Here is a 21,658-nt window from a genome sequence, read left to right on the forward strand (position 1 = left end):
AGTTGGTTGTCATTTGCAAATGGGCATTCTTGGGAATCCCACAAAGTTTCAGAAATATTAGAAGGGGGGGGGGAGAGAGAGAGAGAAACCACCTTCTGCAAAGACTTCTTCAGAAAACGTGTGTGGTGGGGCAGACAGACAACCAAGGTGTCGTCTGCCTGATTCCGATGAGGCTGCCCCTTCTCCTGCGTTGCCAAGCCGGAGTGTGCACCCATTTGCAATTCTCTTTGTTCCTCTCCGGATCGATGCCCTCCTCCTCCTCCTCCTCCTCCTCCGCACCGGGACTCCCCCCGCCTTCTCTCCCCCCCCCCGCGCCGCCCCAGTGACATTTGCCGGGTGGGAGGAGGCGAAAGAGGCGCCTGTGTGAAATCATAACCTGCAGCAGCAGCGGCGGCGGCGGCGGCAGCAGCAGCAGGGTGGGCTTCTCTCCCCTCCTCCGCCTCCTGCTGCCGCCTTCCCCGCTTCCTTCTCCGCAGCCCCGCCAGCCCCGAGCGGCGACAGGAGCGGCAGCGGCGGCATCCTCGGCGGCGGCGGCGGCAAGCGAGAAGCCCCCCTCGCCCGGCTCTGCCAGGCATGGGCCACCCACTGGAAAGGCAGCAGCAGCGAGAAGGAAGCCGCTCTTCGCCCCCAGCCCTGCCCTCCTCCGCCAGCAGCAGCAGCAGCAGCAGCAGCCCGCGGCATGGACGGCGGCAGCAGCAGCAGCAGCCCTCCGACTGCCTGACTGGAACCGCCGCCGCCGCCGCCGAGCAGGGCTGGTTCCTGAGAGGAGGAGGAGAGGAAGAAGAAGAAGAAGCGGGTCTGCATTGAGCCGCCAGCAGGCGGGATTGCGTCGCTCTCGCCACACGCCCACCGGCCGCCCCGCCGCCGCCGCCGTCGAACTTGTTGCTGAGGGGAAGCGGCGGGAAGAAGGGGCGGGCGGAGGAGAAGCCTCTCGCGGAGAGAGGTGGGGGGAGAGACGCACGCGCGCCCGCCACCTCCATGCCAAACGGGGCGCCCCGGCCACGAGGCGACTTCGCCAGGTGAGGAGATACTGCGAGGGAGGGAGAGAGGGAGGGAGGGACGGAGCCCACCTCAGGAAAGAGAACCCCCCCCCCCGCCCTAACCTCCTCGTCTCCACACACACACACACACACACACACCTTTCACAAGCCCCTACTCCATATTATTAAGAACACACACACACGGGTCAGCAACGGGTTTTTTTTTTTTTTAATGTTTAATTCCATCTCTCTCCGCCGCGCCACCTGCTCGGCAGCATCAAGTGGCGAGGAGAGTTTGCGAGGGCTCGAGAGGCGCCCAGGCGAGGCGGCGCTGAGGGAAGGCGCGCGCCTTTTTCGCTCTTTTTTTTTTTTTTGGCGGGCGAGGCCAATTCGGGCGAGGGGGGGGGGTTGCAGGAAGCGGGTGGGGGGGTGGGGAGAGGAACCGAGAGCACTCTGGGCTCCCCAGAGAACGGAGGCAGTTTATTTGCTTTCTAATCTCTTTCATTAGATTGTTTGGGGGGGGTGTCCCCAGAGGGGGGAAAAATCACACCCCACCAGCCCCCTTTCTTCCCTGAGACTACAAAAGGAACTTCCTGCCTATGTCCTCCTGCGCGCCCCCCCCCCCGCGTGTCCTCGGCTTCATATTGTCCATAAATCTCTTTTCTGTTGCTGGAACTGTTTTCTTTTGCGCTGCCTGAGCTGTATTTTCCCCTCTCCCTCGCAGTATCTTCGGACTCCCTAAGCTTACTTATTTTCTGACATCCCTGTACTCCCTAAGGCGTGGGGGGGGGCAGGGGGCAGCTGTCCCCGCTAGATCAAGTAAAACAATAGAAATAACTAATTGACCTATCAGGTCGCCTCTGTCCCCCTAACCAAAGTCCCGCCCCCTAACAAAGTCCTGTCTATGCCCATGCCCCAAGGCACCCACAAACACCCACACTTGCTCCTAGAACCCTAACCTGTCTTCATCCTTTCCTGAAGATGGTCAGGCAGGAGACTTCCCTCCTGCTCCCCAGACACCTGCTGACCCTCCCTTCCTCTTCCTGAACTATGAATACTCTAGTCTAGCCTTACTCGACTGCATCTGCAAACTCAAATCAGTTGGGTTCCCCTCTACCCACACCAGCACCCTCCAGTAACATCCTTATCCTCTCAGGAACAAACTCCCAACACCTTTCCCTCCCTCCCTCCCTCCCTCCCTCCCTCCCTCTCTTCCCCTCCAACTTCTCCTTCATTTCCCCCCTTCCCGACCTATTACGAATCTCCTGCCTTTTCTCTCTCCATTTAATAAAATATGCCCCCCCCCCTTTCATAAGAACATCTCCCTCAGAGTTTCCTACTTTTATTCCTGCACTCACAACTGGTCCTTCTTCCTGAACTTCTGCCCAGAGAAAGTCACATTTTGACTTTCCCCAATTGTTCAATATGCCCATCTTGCTTACTAAGGTACTCAATTTCTTTTTTCCTCTTCATCTTCCCTAAGGCAGCTTGCAGAATCCAGGTCCCATTTTCTTCTAAACACCTGTTTCCTCCATCACCTGTTCCTCAGGAGTCAAACTGTCCCTCTGCAAGTTTTCTTAAAAGAAAGCTTGTCTTTTCCTAACTTTTAAGTTACTGGTTTGCCTTTATCCCTCTGCCCTGTTTCCCCAGAACAGGAGGAGTCTGGAGAAGGTGAGTGATGGGTTGACATGATGTGAAATCAGCTGTGAATTCAGAGTGGACATCTTCTTCCTAAACCTGCTGTTTCCTAATAAATTGATGTGGAAATTTAGCAAGTGTTCCTTCAGCAGTATAGCTTAAGGATTTACCAAAGGGAACATAGCATAATCATCTGTTCTCTCTCTTCATTTCCAAGCCAGATATTTGCAGCTCATGGCTAATGTAGGAGTAGGTGGGAAGGGATTTGGGCTTGGAGTGCATCTCCAGGAATCTGGACAGTACAGGAATTGTTCCTAGCTAGTAGATTGTGCCTTTGGCCTGGAATATTATCTAACTGCTGCTTATTGGACCTGGCAGGCTGGCTGACTGATTACCTCTTGCAGCTGCTGTCCTATAGCTGTATTTTTCTGCATGTGGAGATTTCCTTATCAGGAACCAAGTGGTAGAGACAGGAGGTGCCAGTTTGGGGATTATAGTACTACATGACATCTATCCACCCACCATCAATAGTTAATATACAAAAGCCGATTTCTTAGTCTGACTTGAATAATGATGGAATGGTGGCAAATGAGAGAAGGTGACATAGAGTAAGAGGGGAGAAATGGGTAAGGTTTTTATTTTGCACTCAGAGTATGTTGATACTGCTCTTCACACTATAAGATGATCCCAACAATAGAACACCAAGTAACACATCAGTAGACTAAACATATAAAATGATAAAATAAACCTCAAAGCAACAGGCATAAACATAGAAATTTATATTCTTTGGAAATAGCAGGCATCCTAATTTCTTGGTACATTTTGTTTTTTTTTTTATGTAGACTGGATTATTTCTAAAAAGAACCCCTGGGCATACCAGTAGCAATTTACACTATGGCAGCAGGAGTAGCAGCATGGCTGCCTTTTGCTCGGGCAGCTGCTATAGGATGGATGCCGGTGGCCACAAACCCCATGCCGACTGCCCCTCGCCAAGAGAGGAAGCGTAGCCAGGACTCTCTGATTGTGCTGAATGTCAGTGGCACCCAGTTCCAGACCTGGCTGGATACCCTGGAACGCTATCCTGACACGCTGCTGGGCAGCTCAGAAAGGGATTTCTTCTACCATCCTGAGACGCAGCAATACTTTTTCGACCGGGACCCTGACATCTTCCGACACATCCTCAATTTCTACCGAACAGGGAAGCTACACTACCCGCGTCAAGAGTGCATCTCAGCCTATGATGAGGAGCTGGCCTTCTTTGGTATAATCCCCGAGATCATTGGTGACTGCTGCTATGAGGAATACAAGGACCGGCGGCGGGAAAATGCCGAACGTCTTCAGGATGATGCTGATCAGGATAATGCCGATGAATGCAATCTGCCCTCCATGACAGCCCGGGAGAGGATGTGGCGGGCCTTTGAGAATCCACACACCAGCACGCTGGCCCTGGTATTTTACTATGTTACGGGCTTCTTCATTGCCGTCTCCGTCCTTGCCAATGTAGTGGAGACAGTACCCTGTGGGCTAAGTCCTGGTACCATCAAGGAGCTGTCCTGTGGAGAGCGCTATGATGTGGCTTTCTTCTGCCTGGATACGGCCTGTGTCATGATCTTCACAGTTGAGTATCTGTTGCGTCTAGTGGCTGCCCCGAGCCGTTACAAGTTTGTGCGTAGTGTCATGAGCATCATTGATGTAGTGGCCATTATGCCCTATTACATTGGTCTTGTGATGACCAACAATGAGGATGTCAGTGGGGCCTTTGTAACACTGCGTGTCTTCCGTGTATTCCGGATCTTTAAGTTTTCCCGCCACTCGCAGGGTTTGCGCATCCTGGGCTACACTCTGAAAAGCTGTGCATCAGAGCTTGGCTTTCTTCTCTTTTCTCTCACTATGGCCATCATAATCTTTGCTACGGTCATGTTCTATGCTGAGAAAGGCTCAACATCCACCAAATTCACCAGCATCCCTGCAGCTTTCTGGTATACCATTGTCACTATGACCACCCTTGGGTAAGTGCATATTGGTTTTGGTAGCTACCTGAGCAGAATATAAAAAAAGCCATGTTGCTATCATTGCTTTTCCGATTTAGTGTTTCAAAATTGCTTGAGGAAAGTGACAATGTACACCTGTGTTTTGATCAAGGAAGTGCCTCTGATCTATCTGTCTGTGGTGATGTGGAGAAGTATGGGAGTTCTCCATCTCTAATTGAGCACAATAATGAGAGGTCCTTGCAATTGTAAGATCGTTTTAATTTTAATATTTTCCCTCTTGCATATTGAGATCCCAGTGTTTAAATTTCCATTCACCTACTTCCATTTGAATGTTAGGGAACAACAGGTGATGAGTTACATGCTTGAAATCCAATCTAAAGTTTGGTGATTTTGCTCTCATGTTAGTGTAGGACCAAAATTGTAAATTCTTTTATAATATTTTAAAGGTGAATGTATCTGTCTGAGAAAGAGTAAGTATATTTTTACAAACTTTAGTCTAACCTCAGGAAAGTCAATATTATTCTCCAACGGAATCTGAAATGGGATGATACCTACCAATTTACATGCATTTATGCCAGTGCTGGTATATCAGAATGATATATTATGATGTTTGTACTTAATATGTGTTAAATCTAAGTCCTGCTAACTTTGAAAATATAACAATGAAAATTTCAAACCCGTAATAATATAGTGAACTTTGTGTGGCAAGTCAAAGTCTTCTGAAACTGCAGCAAATTTACCAAGGACATTAATAGCTGGTGTAGTATTGTATTTCTAAAAACATGTTGTGTAAATATATTTGCTTAAGATGGAATATGATACAGCATTAAAATCAGTGGTTCAAGTGCTGGATTTGACCTGAGGAGGTAAGTCAATTCTAGGGACACCATAGTCATTGTATTCCCAAAAAAACCTAGTCAAATGTATGGCTTAAAAAATGCAAAACCTAGTCAAATGTATGGCTTAAAAAATGTAACAGTATTTATCTCATTTCAAAATTTTCATTGCTGCAACTGTGTTCTAACATCCATATAAACTTGTTTGCTGAAGATAAACTCTCTCTGTATCAGAATTAATGAACTCACAGATTATGTTTTATATAGAAAACCATTTGCAAAGCATTTAAAATGTGCATAAGTATACTGCTATCATTTTCTATTCAACAATGGTATTGGCTGATAAGGAAAATTATTATGGAGGTAAATCCTGAACACCGAAAATATTGTTCTTGCAGAGGACTTGGCATTTCAGTAATGGATAGTGATCTAGTTATACAGGAAATTGGTAGTCCCTCTCTATATGTTACATTTATTATTATTATTATTATTATTATTATTATTATTATTATTATTATTTTCCATTTTAATGTTGTTTCATGCATAGGGCAAAATACAGTCAATTAAGCTCCATTACATTCAATAGAAGAGATTTAAGCATGTACTTAACTCTCCCATTGAAATCAGTGCTGTGGAAAAGTGCTTAACTCTGGCTTGATTGTGCATACAAATTAGGTTGAAATTAGTAATGATAATGTCTTTAAAAAGGAACCAGTCATGAATAAACGGGGGCAGGGAGCTGATTTTAAAGCAGAAGGGTTGTATATGTTGGGAGTACTGAATCCTCTTCCATTCAACAGTTTATTTCTCCCCAACTCTTCCATTCCGTCACTTTTCTCCCAGATAGGCAAACCTAGTTTTGGAGCATTGGAGAGAAAAGTGTTTGGGAGGTGGGACTGACTGACTATGGGAAGAAAACAGAGAGACAAGGGAAGCCTCAGTACCTCCCACCTGCTCACTCTTTTTGCTCATAAAAGTAGACCCTTATCCTCTGTTTTTGATGGGATTGAGGCATATCTGTGTCATGCCTATATATTAAACTAAAGTGTCTAATGAAATGTCTAGTTTTGCACTCAGGGAAATATTATCAGTAGCATTTTTTTTAAATGAGTGGTACACAGTGTTGATCTAATATTTGCCATAACACTTGAAGAAACAATGTTGATGCAATATCTGCCACAATATCTGAAGAAGAAGAAGAAGAAGAAGAGAAAGTCTGGTCAGTAGTTGCTGCGACTCACATTACGTGCAGGACATGTTTGAATGACTGCATTGATGGTAGTATCTGCTTGTTCTTGTCCATGGTGCTGAAGAGGCACTTGTCTTTTGTTACATCACCTTGCCTTTGAATTTCCCCCATGTTGTTGTTATTATTTAGTGGGATGATGGCACCCGACACTTAGGAAAGTAGGTAGTCTGATATGCAGATAAATAGAATTGTTCTGCTTCTTAGCTCCTTAAACGCTACTTAGACCACGTTGCATCTTATGACAAAATGTCCATTGTCCCACTGTGTGATACTTTATAAAGCAGCTTTCCTACTTTTGTATGATACCCCCTTTCCTTTTTAGGACCACCTCTGTGGATATTCTTAATGCTCTTAGAGAGAAGGAGTATTACTAGTACCAAGACTACTAATACAATGTTAAACTTGGCTTGAAGGGGTGTTGACAGAAAAGCACTGTGTAAGTTTTCTTGTGGTTCGTTATTATACACATCAACAGATTAACTGATTCAATTTATCTTTTCATATCAGTTCTTTGCAATTATGGTGAAATTATAGTGAAACAGTAATCTCAAGAGCAATCCCTACCCCCCACAAATGATATTTTCATTTGGGACAAGGCCAAAAGAAGGAAAAGTAGAAGCAGGAGAAAGCAAACTCAAGGTTGTTATATATTACTCACTTCTAAAACTCAGTGTTAAATTCTGCAGTTCTCCATTAGACAAAATTATCTTCAGTTTACATGGCTGGCTTAAAGCCTATTTAAGGACATTAAGATTTGTTTGTATAAAATAATGTTTTAATTATGGACAAAGTGAAATGAACTAAACTTTGCTTAGTAACTTCTCTTGAATGCTATAAAACCACATGAAGGTTTATGGTAAGTATACAGCTAAATTTGTACATTGTAGAAAATGAATATGTGCTTTTCTGAAATAGCAAGGATATGGAATGACAACTTAGTCATGGAGAAGTCATAATGCTGGGAGCAAAGCCATATTTCTTTGTGATTGCTAGACAATTTACCAATCTTCTAAAAATGCAACAGATTACATTTTATTTTTTACAGAGCACTCCTCATGTTAAATATTGTCATATTTTAGTCTCCAAAAACAGCTCTAATAATACAATTCTATGCATGTTTACTCAGAAGTAAGTCACAATATGTTCATTGGAACATATTGCACAATACTTCAGCCTTTTTCAAGGAGTTAAGTGAGATGTTAGAATAAAAGCTTGGACCAACTTTAAAGTAGATCAGAAACAATCTTGTTTCGCTGTAGTCCAACTTGAGATAGCTACAGCTACTATTATTAGATCTTGCCACTTTTTATTGCTAATTCAGTGTGGGTCGAATCTATGCTAATTTGCAATGCCAGAGATCTGGTAAATAAATCAATAATGGAGATTTTAGTAAAGTATGGATAAAGTAAAAAAGCAAAAACAAAACTTTTTTGTGTAATTAGTATTGCAGTTTATGAATCATCACTACATTTTTTGCAGTTAGTGAAAAGATCACAAATATGTTTTCATAACCAGGCAAAAGTAATTATCTAGGCAATAATACATAGAAGTATTATAAGCTATTTCAGTGTCTGATTATATTTCCACATAGAGGTGAATGGTAGACTTTTTTGAAGATGATTTGCAAATACATCCTGGTCTTTTGTTGCTTTTCAGCTGTGAACTGCTGCCCCTTTATGTCCTGAATATATAAAGCTGCTATTTGTTTATATTATCATTTTGTTTAAAAGCAAACAGTGGCAGCCTATCAGTTTGAAGCGAAACAGTAGCTTTTACAAATTCAGGGGACACAACAAACATACAGAAGTATATAAGTGCTGCCTGACAGAAACCCGTGAGCTTGCATAATGTGGATGGCAGTGGAGCCTACATAGAAAAGTGGGGGGGGGAGGGTTTTAAAAAAATTAGAAGACTGATTGGGTGGCTCTATTAATCAAGTTAGTGGCTAAGTGCACTTTGAGACACAGAATGTTCATGCGTCAGTTGAAAGTATCCTCTCTCCATCACTCACACAACGGAGGTCAGAGGCAGGAAAGGGAATCAACCTGCACGCATCCCAAACAGCTTATAGAAAGTATCCTGGAGAAAGAGAGAATTAAGGTTGGATTGGAGAGATGCCTTTCTCATCACTAAAACTGCACGTCCTCCACTCTGGTTTTGGCCTGGCAGTCGTGCAACACTATATAGTACAGAGGGAACCCTTTTCGGTGGGTGAAGAAAAATGATGTCCTTATACCTTTTCAACTAACTGAAACTTGCCTCCTCTCCTCCCCACCAACACCATTGAAGGCCTGAACAGTATTGCAAGGCTTGTATTATTGACTGCCTGGAATTATAAATGGGATACACTTCCCAACATTTTGTTGCAGGTGTCACTTGTTACTATAGTAATCTCACCTCCAGCATCAGAGACATCCAATTATTTCTAGACAATTTTTCACGGAAAAGAGACAGCCCCCAAAGCCCACAAAACTGCTTTATTTCTCAGTTCGGTATCCCCTGCCTCTGACCACTACAGCCTCTCTTTTGGCCATCCCTGCTTAAAACCTCGCTGATAACGAAGTCCCCTTTTTGATCATTCTTGCTGTATTTTTGTGTCACTATTGCTAACTTGTCTCCTTCTGTGCATTTTTACTGTGCAGTTATCTATACCTATCCAGGTTTTTGACGAAGCCCCCCATGATATTCTTGCAGAAAAGCTGGTAAAATGTAGATGAGGTAACTGTTAGGTAGATTTGTAGCTGGTTGATTGAACTAGCCCAGATTTTACTCACTAATGGATCCTCATCATCCTAGATAAAAGTGACAAGAGGGGTGCCTTAGGGTTCTGTCCTGGGCATATTGTTCAATGTATTTATAAACAGCTTGGATGAAATGCCCCAGCCAAGGGAGAAAACAGTACCACACTATTCTACCTTGGTCAGACCACATCTGGAGTACTGAGTCCAGTTCTGGACCAAAGTTTAAAGGTATTGACAAGTTGGGACATTTGCAGAGGAGGGTGACCAAGATGATCAAGGGTCTAGAAGCCAAGTCTTATGTTGAATAGTTGACGGAGCTGGGTATATTTACTCTGGATAAGAGGAGACTGAACAGAGTTATGATAGCCATCTTCAAATATCTCAAGGGCTCTTGCATGGAAGATGGAGCACACTTGCTTTCTTCTGCTTCAGAGGGTAGGACCCTAACCAATGACTTCAAGTTACAAGAAAGGAGCTTCCAACTGAACATCAGGAAGAACTTTCTGACAGTAGGAACAGACACCTTGTAAGGTGGTGGACTCAGCTTCATTAGAAGTTCTGAAGCAGAGGTTGGATGGCCATCTGTCATGGATGCTTTAGATTAGATTCCTGCATTGCAGGGAGTTGGACTAGATGACCCTGAGGGTTCCTTCCCACTCTTCAATGCTGTGATTCTAGGGTTCTAAGAATGTACTATTTATGATGCAAAGTCTATGGATTTTAACAGAACAAAGTTAAAAAGCCAGAATGAAAAGATTGTGTAAACGTGAGTTTTATGAAAAAAAATGGTTAGAAATACATTGCTCTTAATGTCTGAATTAATTCAGCTTGTAACACGCATTATAATTATGTAATTTGATAAGCTGCCTCTTTCAGGTTTACAATCAAGGGCAATGACTTGTGGTCCCAAGGCAGAATCACACTATATTCAAGGGCTGGAGAATTGGATCTGGCTGTCAGGCTGAATCCTTATCTCCCAACACACCGCACAGCTCATGTTAGACAGATTGGTGGGGTTCCCAAATGGTTGATCAGCTGATATTAGGCGATCAAATCTTGCCTAGTGCTCTGCAAGTTGTGTTCTAATGATGAGTAAAACAGCCTATCAAATGCCCGAGAGCAAAATTCACATCTGATGCCAAAAAGATAGTAACAGGTGGGGCATTCTGAGAAGGGCATTCCCACAGATTGGAGACCACAACCAAAAAGACCTTCTAACTTGTCACCACTCTCTGAATCTGTCATGGAGGTTGCATATGGAGGAGGGCCTCTGATTTAAATTTTGGATCAGCTCAGGTAGCGAACAAAGTTTACAGGTGGGAATATACCATGGAGAAGGCCAGGAAGAACTTTGAAGGTCAAAGAGTTTGTAGTAGTTGAAGAAAAAGAACACATGCTCAAGATTATTCCCCTAACAGATAATATAATATTTTGATGACTTGCTGATTTCATGAAACTGCCATGGCCTGAGCGTTGTGTTACCAAGTGTCAGTTTGGTGGCAGGTACGGTAATTCATTTTCCTTTCCTTAGATTGGAAGCAGATGGAATCTGGTGTTTTGGCAGTTGAGTCATTATGAGTCAGAAAATAGCAGTTTGACTAGTGCAGTGGAGACCAAAAGCCAAAACAACAAATATTTTACTGCAACACTAACAGCATGAGCTGTCATGTATGATAATGGCAGCTAGGATATGATTTATTAGTCTTGGACTATTATTTAAGTGATGTTCCGGAATGTTAGAACGAGATTAAAAACCTGACTTAAAATAACAGAAAAATCCAGGAATCCAAATGAGTGTTACCTCATTTCTTGTCCCCATTTGTTTTTACAAAAATACTGAAACATTTATAATACCGGTGACTGAAATGTTCTTACCAGGTTGGAAAAGGGAGCTGTAATATGAAGCACAGTGAAATATAAAAAAACCTTTGCAAATAAAATATTTATCTGATATTTTGTTGACATGAACAGTATTTTACAAGCACAAGAGAAAGTACTCACCTTGTTTATTATTTACCAGCAAATTTTGTTCATCTTATTGCTTTCTTTGTCATATAGAATTTTGTTCCTGGAGGTTACTCAGTATCCACAGAAAAATACCTTCTTTATAGAAAAACAAGTGAGAAGAGAATCAGTATTTATATAGCAATTGTTTTAAAACAATTAGGAATTAATAAACTGTCCAGAACTAGTGATACAGTTGCAGATGCATATATTCAAAAACAAACCCTTCCTTTCCATCACTGTGGTCCAACATTTGGTGGTCTGCTTTGGTGAGAATTATGTTACCTCCTTAAAGCATTTTAAAACCCCTTATTATTTTCCAGCTTATCACAGAAAACATTTCCATCTTTCTGAAAAAGATACTAATGTGGAATAGATGTGAAAACAACTCAGTCAACCCCCCACCAAATAAATTCTCAATATTATACCACACCAGGATTAGGTAGTTTTCTTTAAGCACACACTTAACTGAAAAGTATAAAAGCATTTTGAATATAAGAAGCATCCTGCAAAGCAAATTTCTGGATGGAAGTAAAAATTTATGTGATCAGTGAACAAAGTTCTACCAGATATATCAGTGTTTCTGATATAAAGCAATCAATGCATGGACATGACATTCTGCCAGTGTAACTCAATACACAACCAAGTTAAAGGATGTATTTTGAGTTAGACAGTCTGGTGCCATGGGCTTCACTAGGACAAAATATGTGCTCTGCTATATATCTGGGAGTAGATCTGATAAACAACTATGACTTAAATGAAAATCCCAGGTATTATACAGACATCTTTAAACAAGAATGAACTAATTTAGTATATTGGGGCATACTGCTCTCCACATTTCTATGGCATCTATAAACCTTATTGCTGTGATGTTTGCAGGAGCTTCATTTATTCACACTATATGTCTTTCTCATATATGTTTAATCCTTTTTTATGAACACAGTCTATGTATGTATCTCAAAGCTGTACCTGGACGCATCCCAAAGACTCACTGCAGATTACAGTGGATTAAAAATACTACATTCCATTGTAATCCGAAGAAATTAATTTTAACAGCTATAAACGTAATACTAAAACACTGAATCTCCCTCTACTGGCTCAATTGTTACACCTGAGAGTGGAATCATGTAACTATATGGGATGTATGTGTTTTGAAATTTCCCTAACAGCAGTCTAAGCCCCCAGGTGTGTTGGAGAGGGTTTGGGTTTCCTCCCCCAGCAGTAGCCATTCAAAACACAAGTCATAGGGCATTTCTGAGAGTGGGGTTGAAAATGGACAGACCTAGATCAGGCAAGGAGTTGGTGGATCCTAAGCTGGTCTAGCTACCAACAGTGGACCTGGCATGGGCCTCTCTGCTACACCAGCCTAGAGCTACTGCAGCAAAAATGGGGAAGAAACTACTCTCCTCTCCACATCTTCCGTTGTGGCCAGAATAAGTGGCAGAGATCGATTCAGCCCTACACTCCCAAACAGGAGTTAGGATTGTTTCTTAAAGCAGCAATATAATAGATCTGTAGCTGGTTGAACTTTGGCCATGCAATAAGCTCAATCTAGACTAAGCTTACCAGATTTTTTTCAAAGAATCCGGGGAAACTTTTATAAAGAGAGAGAAAGAGAAAGATATTTTTAAAAGTTATTTAAAAAAATTAAGAATTAATATCTTCTCTTCTGTGGTCTTCTCTGACATGTGACCTTCCTCTGGGCCCTGGCCTGATCTCTTGGAGCACTAGCCGCCATGGAGTAGGCACAGGTCAGGCCTGGGCTCGGCCACGTGTCCTTGCCCTCCAGGTGCTCTCCTACCTCTCTTCCTGAGTGGCGGCAGCAGTGCGGCAAGGTCAGGGCTCCACTTTTTTTCTCTTTCCTCTTTCTCTCTCTTCCTTCTCCTTCTCCTCTCCTCCTTCTCCCTGCATCGGCTCTGGGGTTTTCCTGGCCCCAGAGTGCCGCTGGGCAGTTGGGTCACGGGGGGGGGGGGGGAGGGCGATCAGCGGTTCCCCCAGTTGACACACCGGGCATCCCTGGTTCCCCCTTGGCAGTGGTGGTGGCAGTGGCAGTCTCAGCAGCCCGGAGCCAGCCTGGTAGTGCAATTGGCTCTGGCTGGCTTCAGGAGCTGCTCGCTTCCATGGTGCCCACCATTTTGCCTCACCGGAAGTCCCCATATGATGTGTCTTATGCTGTTTAACTAACCACGCAACATTCATTCCCTACTAATAAATCTACAGCACTTAAAATATAAATCCGGGGACATTCCAGGGACGGATTTTGTCCAGGGACAGATTTGTAAATCCAGGGACTGTCCCTGGGAAATGGGGAAATCTGGTAACCACAATCTAGACAAGTGAAGCTTGGTGGTAATGCTTGATGTTCCATGTCACGTGGCCAGTGTCTACACACATCTGGCTCTTCGCATGGTTGAAGCCACCACATGTGCAGTGTCTCCTGGATAATATACAGTCTTCCAGTCCTACCCTATGAAGTTTGTCTGAAACTTTAAGATGTGTGGGTGAATGTGGAATCACTGGCAGACCCAATGTAAGAGTCGTCATCTTGATAGTTTCATGATAGGTAGGCTGGGAATAACCTTGCGAAGAGCCTTGAAAGAAAATTTTATATTTGATATGGTAGAAAAGATGGAGTGGAAAAGGTGATGTGATTGAAGCAATTACCCAGAAGAATGGCTGTTACCTCTAAGCTTGAATAGATAGAAAGATGTATGATGAGGTCTGGGAAAAGCTGGAGAATGGGAGACTGAAGTAGTCAGGTAGAGGCTACATATTAAAATTAATAGCATGGCTGCAACAATGCTTTGGGTGAAGGGGTAGCAATTCAGAAAGATGCTACAATATTGTAATGGGGAAAGGGGCAACCTGGCACAAGAAGGGGAAAATGTGATTCACCAGCATCCAATTGTTATTCTTGTACTCCCTAGATAATTTACTTAATGAGTCCCCTTATAAATATAACAAATAAATAAACTTTTATTTTGTTTGTAATCAATATTAATAATGTAGGTAAATAATACCATGCTGTCCATTTAATCTATCGCATTGGTAGAACAGCAACCACAGAGGCAGAATGAGTGACAGCATTAAGCTGATCTCCAGAATAACACCATAATAAATACACAGATGAAACTAATGTGGACCATAGTGCAGGCCGAGCTTCAGAGAAACAGGGAATTCTTTGTGGGCCAGTTCAACATTCTGTCATGTAGCTGGAGTCCAATCCACTATCAGATCCTATTTCATGGCAACCATATAAAGGAATAAATAGGTTAGGGGTTGTTGTTTTTTAACAGCTTTACCAGTATTGCTTCCAAATCACTTAGCTAATCTCCTTCTTGTTAGATCATGACATGACAACTAACATTCCAGATTCCATTAATCAGTTTCTGTGCCAGTTATTCTAATACCTGAAGATCATTCTACCAAGAAAACTATGCTTTCACCATTTTAGTTACAATCTGGCACTATATTCCAGCTTTTTGTGGTTTATCTAGTCTCACCAGCTTGGAGTTGTATTGTTGATCATGATCATGGCTTTTCTGCAGCCGGAACACACCAGAGCTCAGTTCCGGCACCTCTCAGGTGGCCGCCATTTCCCTTATAAGAGAACAAGGGGGGCGTTTATGGTGAGTTCCGACACCTCTTTTTATAGTAGCACTGATCATGACCATATATTGTAGTAGTGCTGTCAAAATGGACTCAGCTGGCAAACTACAGTGGTACCTCGGGTTACAGACGCTTCAGGTTACAGATGCTTCAGTTTACAGACTCTACTAACCCAGAAATAGTACCTCGGGTTAAGAACTTTGCTTCAGGATGAGAACAGAAATTGTGTGGCAGCGGCATGATGGCCCCATTAGCTAAAGTGGTACCTCAGGTTAAGAATAGTTTCAGGTTAAGAACAGACCTCCGGAACGAATTAAGTTTTTAACCCGAGGTACCACTGTAGTATGTGAACACGTGTTTGAACAAAGTCCACAGCTAAATGCAAGCATATTTTTTTTTTTTAATTGAGGCACATAATCACTAGAAGTATTTGAAAGAGAAGGTCTGCCTGACTAACTGTCTCTGTGGATCACTTCGTGTGACAATTGTTCTGCAACTGAAAAATATATATACTACTGTTTAATAATGAATATGTTGTTCATACAATATTGGATTGTCATCATAATAAAAGTAACACCATTTCAGGATTTAGACCACTGGAAGTTATCCAGCAGCCACTGTATAGAAAAATAGCATTTCCCTATTTTCACTTTCTATTTATACAGTGAAAGTACTCCTAAGGGAGACTACCAACATCTGCTGTTATAAATTATATTCAAGAGGTGGCATCCTGGTCCACAGCGGGGCTATTAGGTATAAACCAAGGCTTAGAGACATAAGAACTGTTGCAAACATATTCAGGGAGACTTAACATTATGCTTCCTACCCTACCAGCTTGTCTTGTAGAAGTGGCAGAAAATATCTTCCTTTTGCAGTCTACAGATGTACCCATTATTGTGATACGGTGACAATACAAAGTATTACAACTACCTATGGTAGAATACGACTTCTGAATTAATACTACTGTGGTGTTTTTGTCCCTCCCTCCATTCCCCCCCCCCAAATTAAAACTATTTTTTATTAGCTATCACCACCCAGAGACAGATCCTTTAAACAGTTTTTGCATCCTGGTGGTAACTCCTGAATCTCTTCTGAGTGAATTCACGCCTCTTGTCAAAAGGAATTAGTTGCCCCATGTTTGTAGGCGCTACCATGAAGGGGGAAAGAGGCTAATTTATGTCCACCATATTTTTTTAAGCTGGTCTTTATAATAAGGGTAGCACAGAGATAGTACAATCATTTTTGGTAATCTCTATTCACTTTCCAACCAGCTAGCTAACATTTCCTTGAGCTGCCTTTATCACTTGTGGACAGGAGCAACGAGGCTGTGCTAAAAGCGGCTTAGGAATAAAGATGATGCATTTTGCTATGGTGGATTTCAGCTGCATCATGACTCTTTTGCAGAGAAATGGGAGATATGTTGTCCATCACAAAATAAGAAGAAAGCACTGTACACTGGCTTTAAGAAAAGAGTTTAATCTAGTCACTGATGTGAACCAAAACATTTAAAAATGAACATCACTCTTGTGAAAATGCAGCTATAATGGCATAGGATTTTTCCTATGCATTTACTGTAGAAACAACTTTGGACTGAAGATGATTCATAGCAGCTAAAATGAATGACTCCTTTTCCCCCTTCAGGGGAAAACTGATCTCTATTCATGACTTTTTCCTTGCCACAGAGTTTTCACAGTACACATAGCAAACTTAGCTGCTGCATGTACATTTTCTTGAGCTAAGAAGCCCAGTGAAGGGTCAAGGGCTGTGTGCACAGCACCAGCCAAATTGCATATGATTACACCAAACATTCAGGATGCAGAAGAGTGATTTTGAATAGATGGGTTGGTCCTGTCACTGACAATTTGTCTGGGGATATCACCCAGTTTCGATCTTGCATGAACTCTTTCTTCCCCTGGACAATGTGTGTTCCCCTCTTCTAAGTAGGGATCTCCTCTTGAAAGGTTGTGTCTGTACACAATTGGTCTTAGATAATGGGAGCTGACTGCTGCTATTCTAGTCTCTAATATAATAAATTCCACCTATTGGTTTCTTTGAATAGATGAATGCAACTGTGTTAATTTGAGTGCACGCAAGTATGTCATGTCATGAGATGATGGCTCCCAATTCAGGAAATCTCCCACACAAAAAATGAAAAAAGGCTGAAGCCAATTAAAATGGCTGTGACAAAATTAGGATCCAGGATAGCAAGCATTGCTAAGTACTACATACTAGATTCAGAATTTCTCCCAATTAAACAACTCAGTAAAAACTTCCCTCTACCTCTAATTTAAATGTTCATCCTCAAATCACTCTGCCATTCTCATAGTACTTTCCTACCCAAAGCCCAAAGGCAATAGCTCCCTATCAGAAATTATCCTGACATCTCTTTTCTATCAAAGGGGCCAAGAGAGGAACATTCAGTAGACTACTCACTTTGTATATTATATGTGCAGTTAAAATAAATCACACCTCAGTTTGAGAATCTGTATAGCTTTATAAGTTAAAAGAAGCTTTAGAATATGCTTTATACTTCTTTAGATTAATTTCAGAATGCTACTTATTCATCAAATCTACTTATGATAATAAAGAGCCTGAACAAAGATGAATATTAAGATAGAACTGCACACCAGATGGTAGAAATGTTGGGACAAGGAAATTATTCCAATAATAAAAACAGATGAGTTATTTGGATGTTACAATATTCATCAGATACACTGTAATCAACTACATTAAAAACACTTATAATCTCAAAACAACTTCAGAAGAAAGTTTAGTGAGCCTATTATCATGTAATGAATGGTAATTTTCTACTCAGATCATTGAGCAGGAAGCTTTATGAGCTACAAATTAGATTGCCTTTCTCCAGGTAATAAAAAAATATAAATATCAAAAAAATAAAGAAATAAAGAAAGAAATTCCACCTCTGTATAAAGGAATCAAATAACAGTTGCTTACTACACCAAACTTAATCAAACTGTCATGATTTTCAAAAGGTAGCAAAAGTTGTAATAAATGTCTGGTAGAATATTTGTTCATTCCATAAAAGTTACTATTCTTAATACCAGTATGGAAATTTGATTACGATACCTGGAGTATAATATATGGCAGTGGTGATGCCATCTGAAGATAACTATTGTAAACTATTGTAAACTATTGTAAACGGAACACTAGAGAACAACATGCAAATCGGGTTGATACTTAAATACAGTGGTACCTCGGTTTACGAACTTAATTCCTTCTGGAAGTCCGTTCATAAACCAAAGCCATTCTTAAACCGAGGCACACTTTCCCTAATGAGGCCTCCCGCCGCCGGTGCCCTTCCACCATTTGGCTTCCATTAGTAGACCGAGGTAAAGTTCGCTAACTGGAACACTACTTCCGGTTTTGCAGAGTTCATATACTAAATAGTTCGTAAAGAGGATTGTTCTTAAACCAAGGTACCACATACAGCTCAGATGATCAGTCAATGCATGCTCCATCTTTCACAGAACAGGCAGTCCTGCCTTTGTATGAAGTGCTGGGGAACTTTACAAACATGAAGAATAGGGAGGAAGAGACAGAATGTAATGCCTATTAAAATAGTTTTGCTATAGGTTTGTTTGTTTATTTGGAGGGGAGTAGAACAGTTTGCAGTCAATGAAAATATAAAACAACACAGTGCGACAGAATAGAAATCAAATATAATAAAATTAATTCTATAAATCTAACACAGAGAAGAAAAGAAAAAAAGGCAGCATTAAATTCAATTCCATTAAAATCTGGCTGTTAATTTTTTTTTAAAAAAAAACCCAGCTAACAAGTGAACAGATAGGCTTCCTGTAGTGGCAATCATGGGTAATGACTTCTAAAATAAGGAGTGTCAGAAGTAATGCAGAACTGTATAAAGTATAACAAGCCAAGGTATTACAGAAAAGGCAGTTACAGATAGGTAGCCATGTTGGTCTGCCATAGTCAAAACAAAATAAAAAAATTCCTTCCAGTAGCACCAGTAGTTGGTCTTTAAGGTGCTACTGGAAGGAATTTTTTTATTTTGTTTTGACAGAAAAGGCAGTTGGCTTCAGACATTTAGGCTGCAGTCCAACCCCCTGTTCTGCTTGACTGAAGGGCGATCAAGTGGAGGCATCCCTCCAGTCATTTCTGCTAATATAAGTAGCATCCCAGCAACACAGTCCTCCCCTTCTGAATGGGTGGGCAGGAGTCCTGTGGTTGATATCCCCACCAGCAGAAAGCCCCCAAACAGGACATTCCAAGGGTGAGACGGAGCTGGTCCAGGATTCACTAGATCCCAAGGCAATCTCACAGCTGGTATCAGAAAAGATCAGGCCCAATCTCTGCAGGAGATCTGGGAGGAGGAGGTGTAGATGGTGAGCCTAAAACATTCTCTATGCGACGTACTGCACTGGTTGACCACCGTAAGAACAGAATGTGGGACCATATAAGCCACTGGTCTGGTGCAGCAGGCACATTTATGCTCTAAAAGCACTGCAATTGAGCTATTAACATTTTCTTGTTTTCTTCTGTGACGAGAAAGTAGATTCCAATTCCTAGAACCCCAGTAAGTGCCTAGGGACCCATACAGAACCCATTGTGGTATGTATGAAAATAGCTCGGTCATTTGATGTTGTTAGAAGTATTACATAATAGAACTGATGGATTCAAAATTGATTTAATGTATCCTATTTGAGCCATTATCATTTTCATCCTAACTCTTACAATGGGTTAAGAACGGACTTTTAAAAGTTACTGGCTGGAGAAAAATCAAAAAGTTGTGCCGTAGAACTTTCATACAACACCATCAAAAGTATTCTTTATTCACTATTCACTTTTGGATGCAAAGCTTATTCTTTATAAGAGCTGTGAGAAGAAAGAGATGTAGTTTAAGAATGACTTTAAGGAAGGCATTCCTCATCCTCCAACAAATAGAAAAATGGAAACTGGCCCTTGAAAATGGCAGTTTTATATGAAACTTCAACAATTACTCTTATGGATCAAATGATAAAAATGTTCATTATATTGAAATGTTTTTTGAAAGGTTCGCCTTTCTGATCATAAATCCCACAATCAAGAACACTGAAAATAAAGCAGCATCTGCTGAGGAGGAAACCATAGCTTAAAAAATAGCACCAATGTACTAGTAAAATTTCAAAGAACACTATGTATCAAGCCTACTGTCATCTGTGTTTTGAGGAAGAACACATTTTTTTAAATAGTAGGGTAATGGGTTTCTTTAAAATATTAATAATTATTATTAATATTAAAAACCATGTAAGATACATCTCATAAAATATCAGCAAGTGAATCTAAAATAAGTTATATTGTATACTGAAGTCCTGTAGTGTGGGCGGGTGCAATGGAATAAGTGGTATTTCAGCTAGTATCAACAGAAATGGTATCCTACATTACACAATAAATACAATCAAGCCAGTTGGAAATGTCTAGTAGCATTTAAGAAGAAGTTGTACATAACTGGGTACAGTAGTACCTCGGGTTACAGACGCTTCAGGTTACAGACGCTTCAGGTTACAGACTCCGCTAACCCAGAAATAGTACCTCAGGTTAAGAACTTTGCTTGAGAACAGAACAGAAATCGTGCTCCGGCGGCAATGTGGCAGCAGCAGGAGGCCCCATTAGCTAAAGTGGTACCTCAGGTTAAGAACAGTTTCAGGTTAAGAACAGACCCCCAGAACGAATTAAGTTCTTAACCCAAGGTACCACTGTGTCAGGAATATTGTTATGCACTGACCTGAATGGGGAAAGAAAATTTCTGTGAAATGCTTGTGGGTTTGGTGATAGGTTTTGTTGCAGACCCTCTTAACCTCATCAATATGTTTTCTTGTAAAGGAGATGGTGCAATACCTCTCCCCAACAAGATCAAGGTTTGTAAGGCTTGTAAAGCACACCCAGATCACCCATCAAAGCCTCATGGATGTTGTTGTTGTTTAGTCGTTTAGTCGTGCCCGGCTCTTCGTGACCCCATGGACCAGAGCATGCCAGGCACTCCTGTCTTCAAGCCTCGTGGATAAGCATGGTGCTATTATGGATGGACCTGGCATTCAATAACAGCACCACCAAACCAGAGGGCTCAGGTGGTTAGCCAGCAGTAACTGATGTAGGAGTGAAAGGGCCGAAATGGAAGACAGGGGTAAAATATCTAGATCTCCTCTACAGATGGTGGCCGGCCCCTCCAATTTGACTATACTTTCCTGTGTCCACCCCTACCACCGCTTTAGTTTGAAGATGGCAAAGTATTGTTCATGAGTGTCCTTTCTTTCATTTTTCCTGAGTGCTCTGCACTCTGAAACCTTTTCAGGTGTTTTGTGTTTCCTAAAAACTGTGTATCATCCTCAGCTGGGCCACCATGTCACAATGAGTAGGTAGGGAAACTGCCTCCTGTGTAACTTGACAGCTCTCTTTTTTTTTAAGTGAAGTATTTTTACTTTTAAAGAAATCAGAATGGAAAGGGCCTTTCAAGCAAAGCCTGAAGGACTTTCAAAATCAGAGAGTGTACCAGTCTAGGGTGCTTGGTAGCCATCCTTCGTGGCTTCCTATGCTTCAGTTGAAGCTCAGTGGAAGACATCGGTTTTCCTTGTGGCTTTTTCAGATCAGGCAC

At 41.8% G+C, this 21,658-nt stretch overlaps 1 protein-coding gene across 1 annotated transcript in view; it reads left to right on the plus strand.

The window, feature by feature from the left end:
• Positions 1–351: 351 nt before the first annotated feature.
• Positions 352–21,658, plus strand: part of KCND2 (potassium voltage-gated channel subfamily D member 2) — a 294,354-nt gene continuing 273,047 nt past the window's right edge. The window contains exons 1-2 of the mRNA XM_079994226.1: positions 352–1,019; positions 3,461–4,627. Of these exons, the coding sequence (XP_079850352.1) occupies positions 3,513–4,627 (1,115 nt within the window). The 5' untranslated portion in view covers positions 352–1,019; positions 3,461–3,512. The remainder of the gene's footprint in view (positions 1,020–3,460; positions 4,628–21,658) is intronic.

Source organism: Podarcis cretensis (assembly GCF_951804945.1).
Source record: "Podarcis cretensis genome assembly, chromosome: 10".
In the NCBI taxonomy this organism is placed as follows: Eukaryota; Metazoa; Chordata; class Lepidosauria; order Squamata; family Lacertidae; genus Podarcis; species Podarcis cretensis.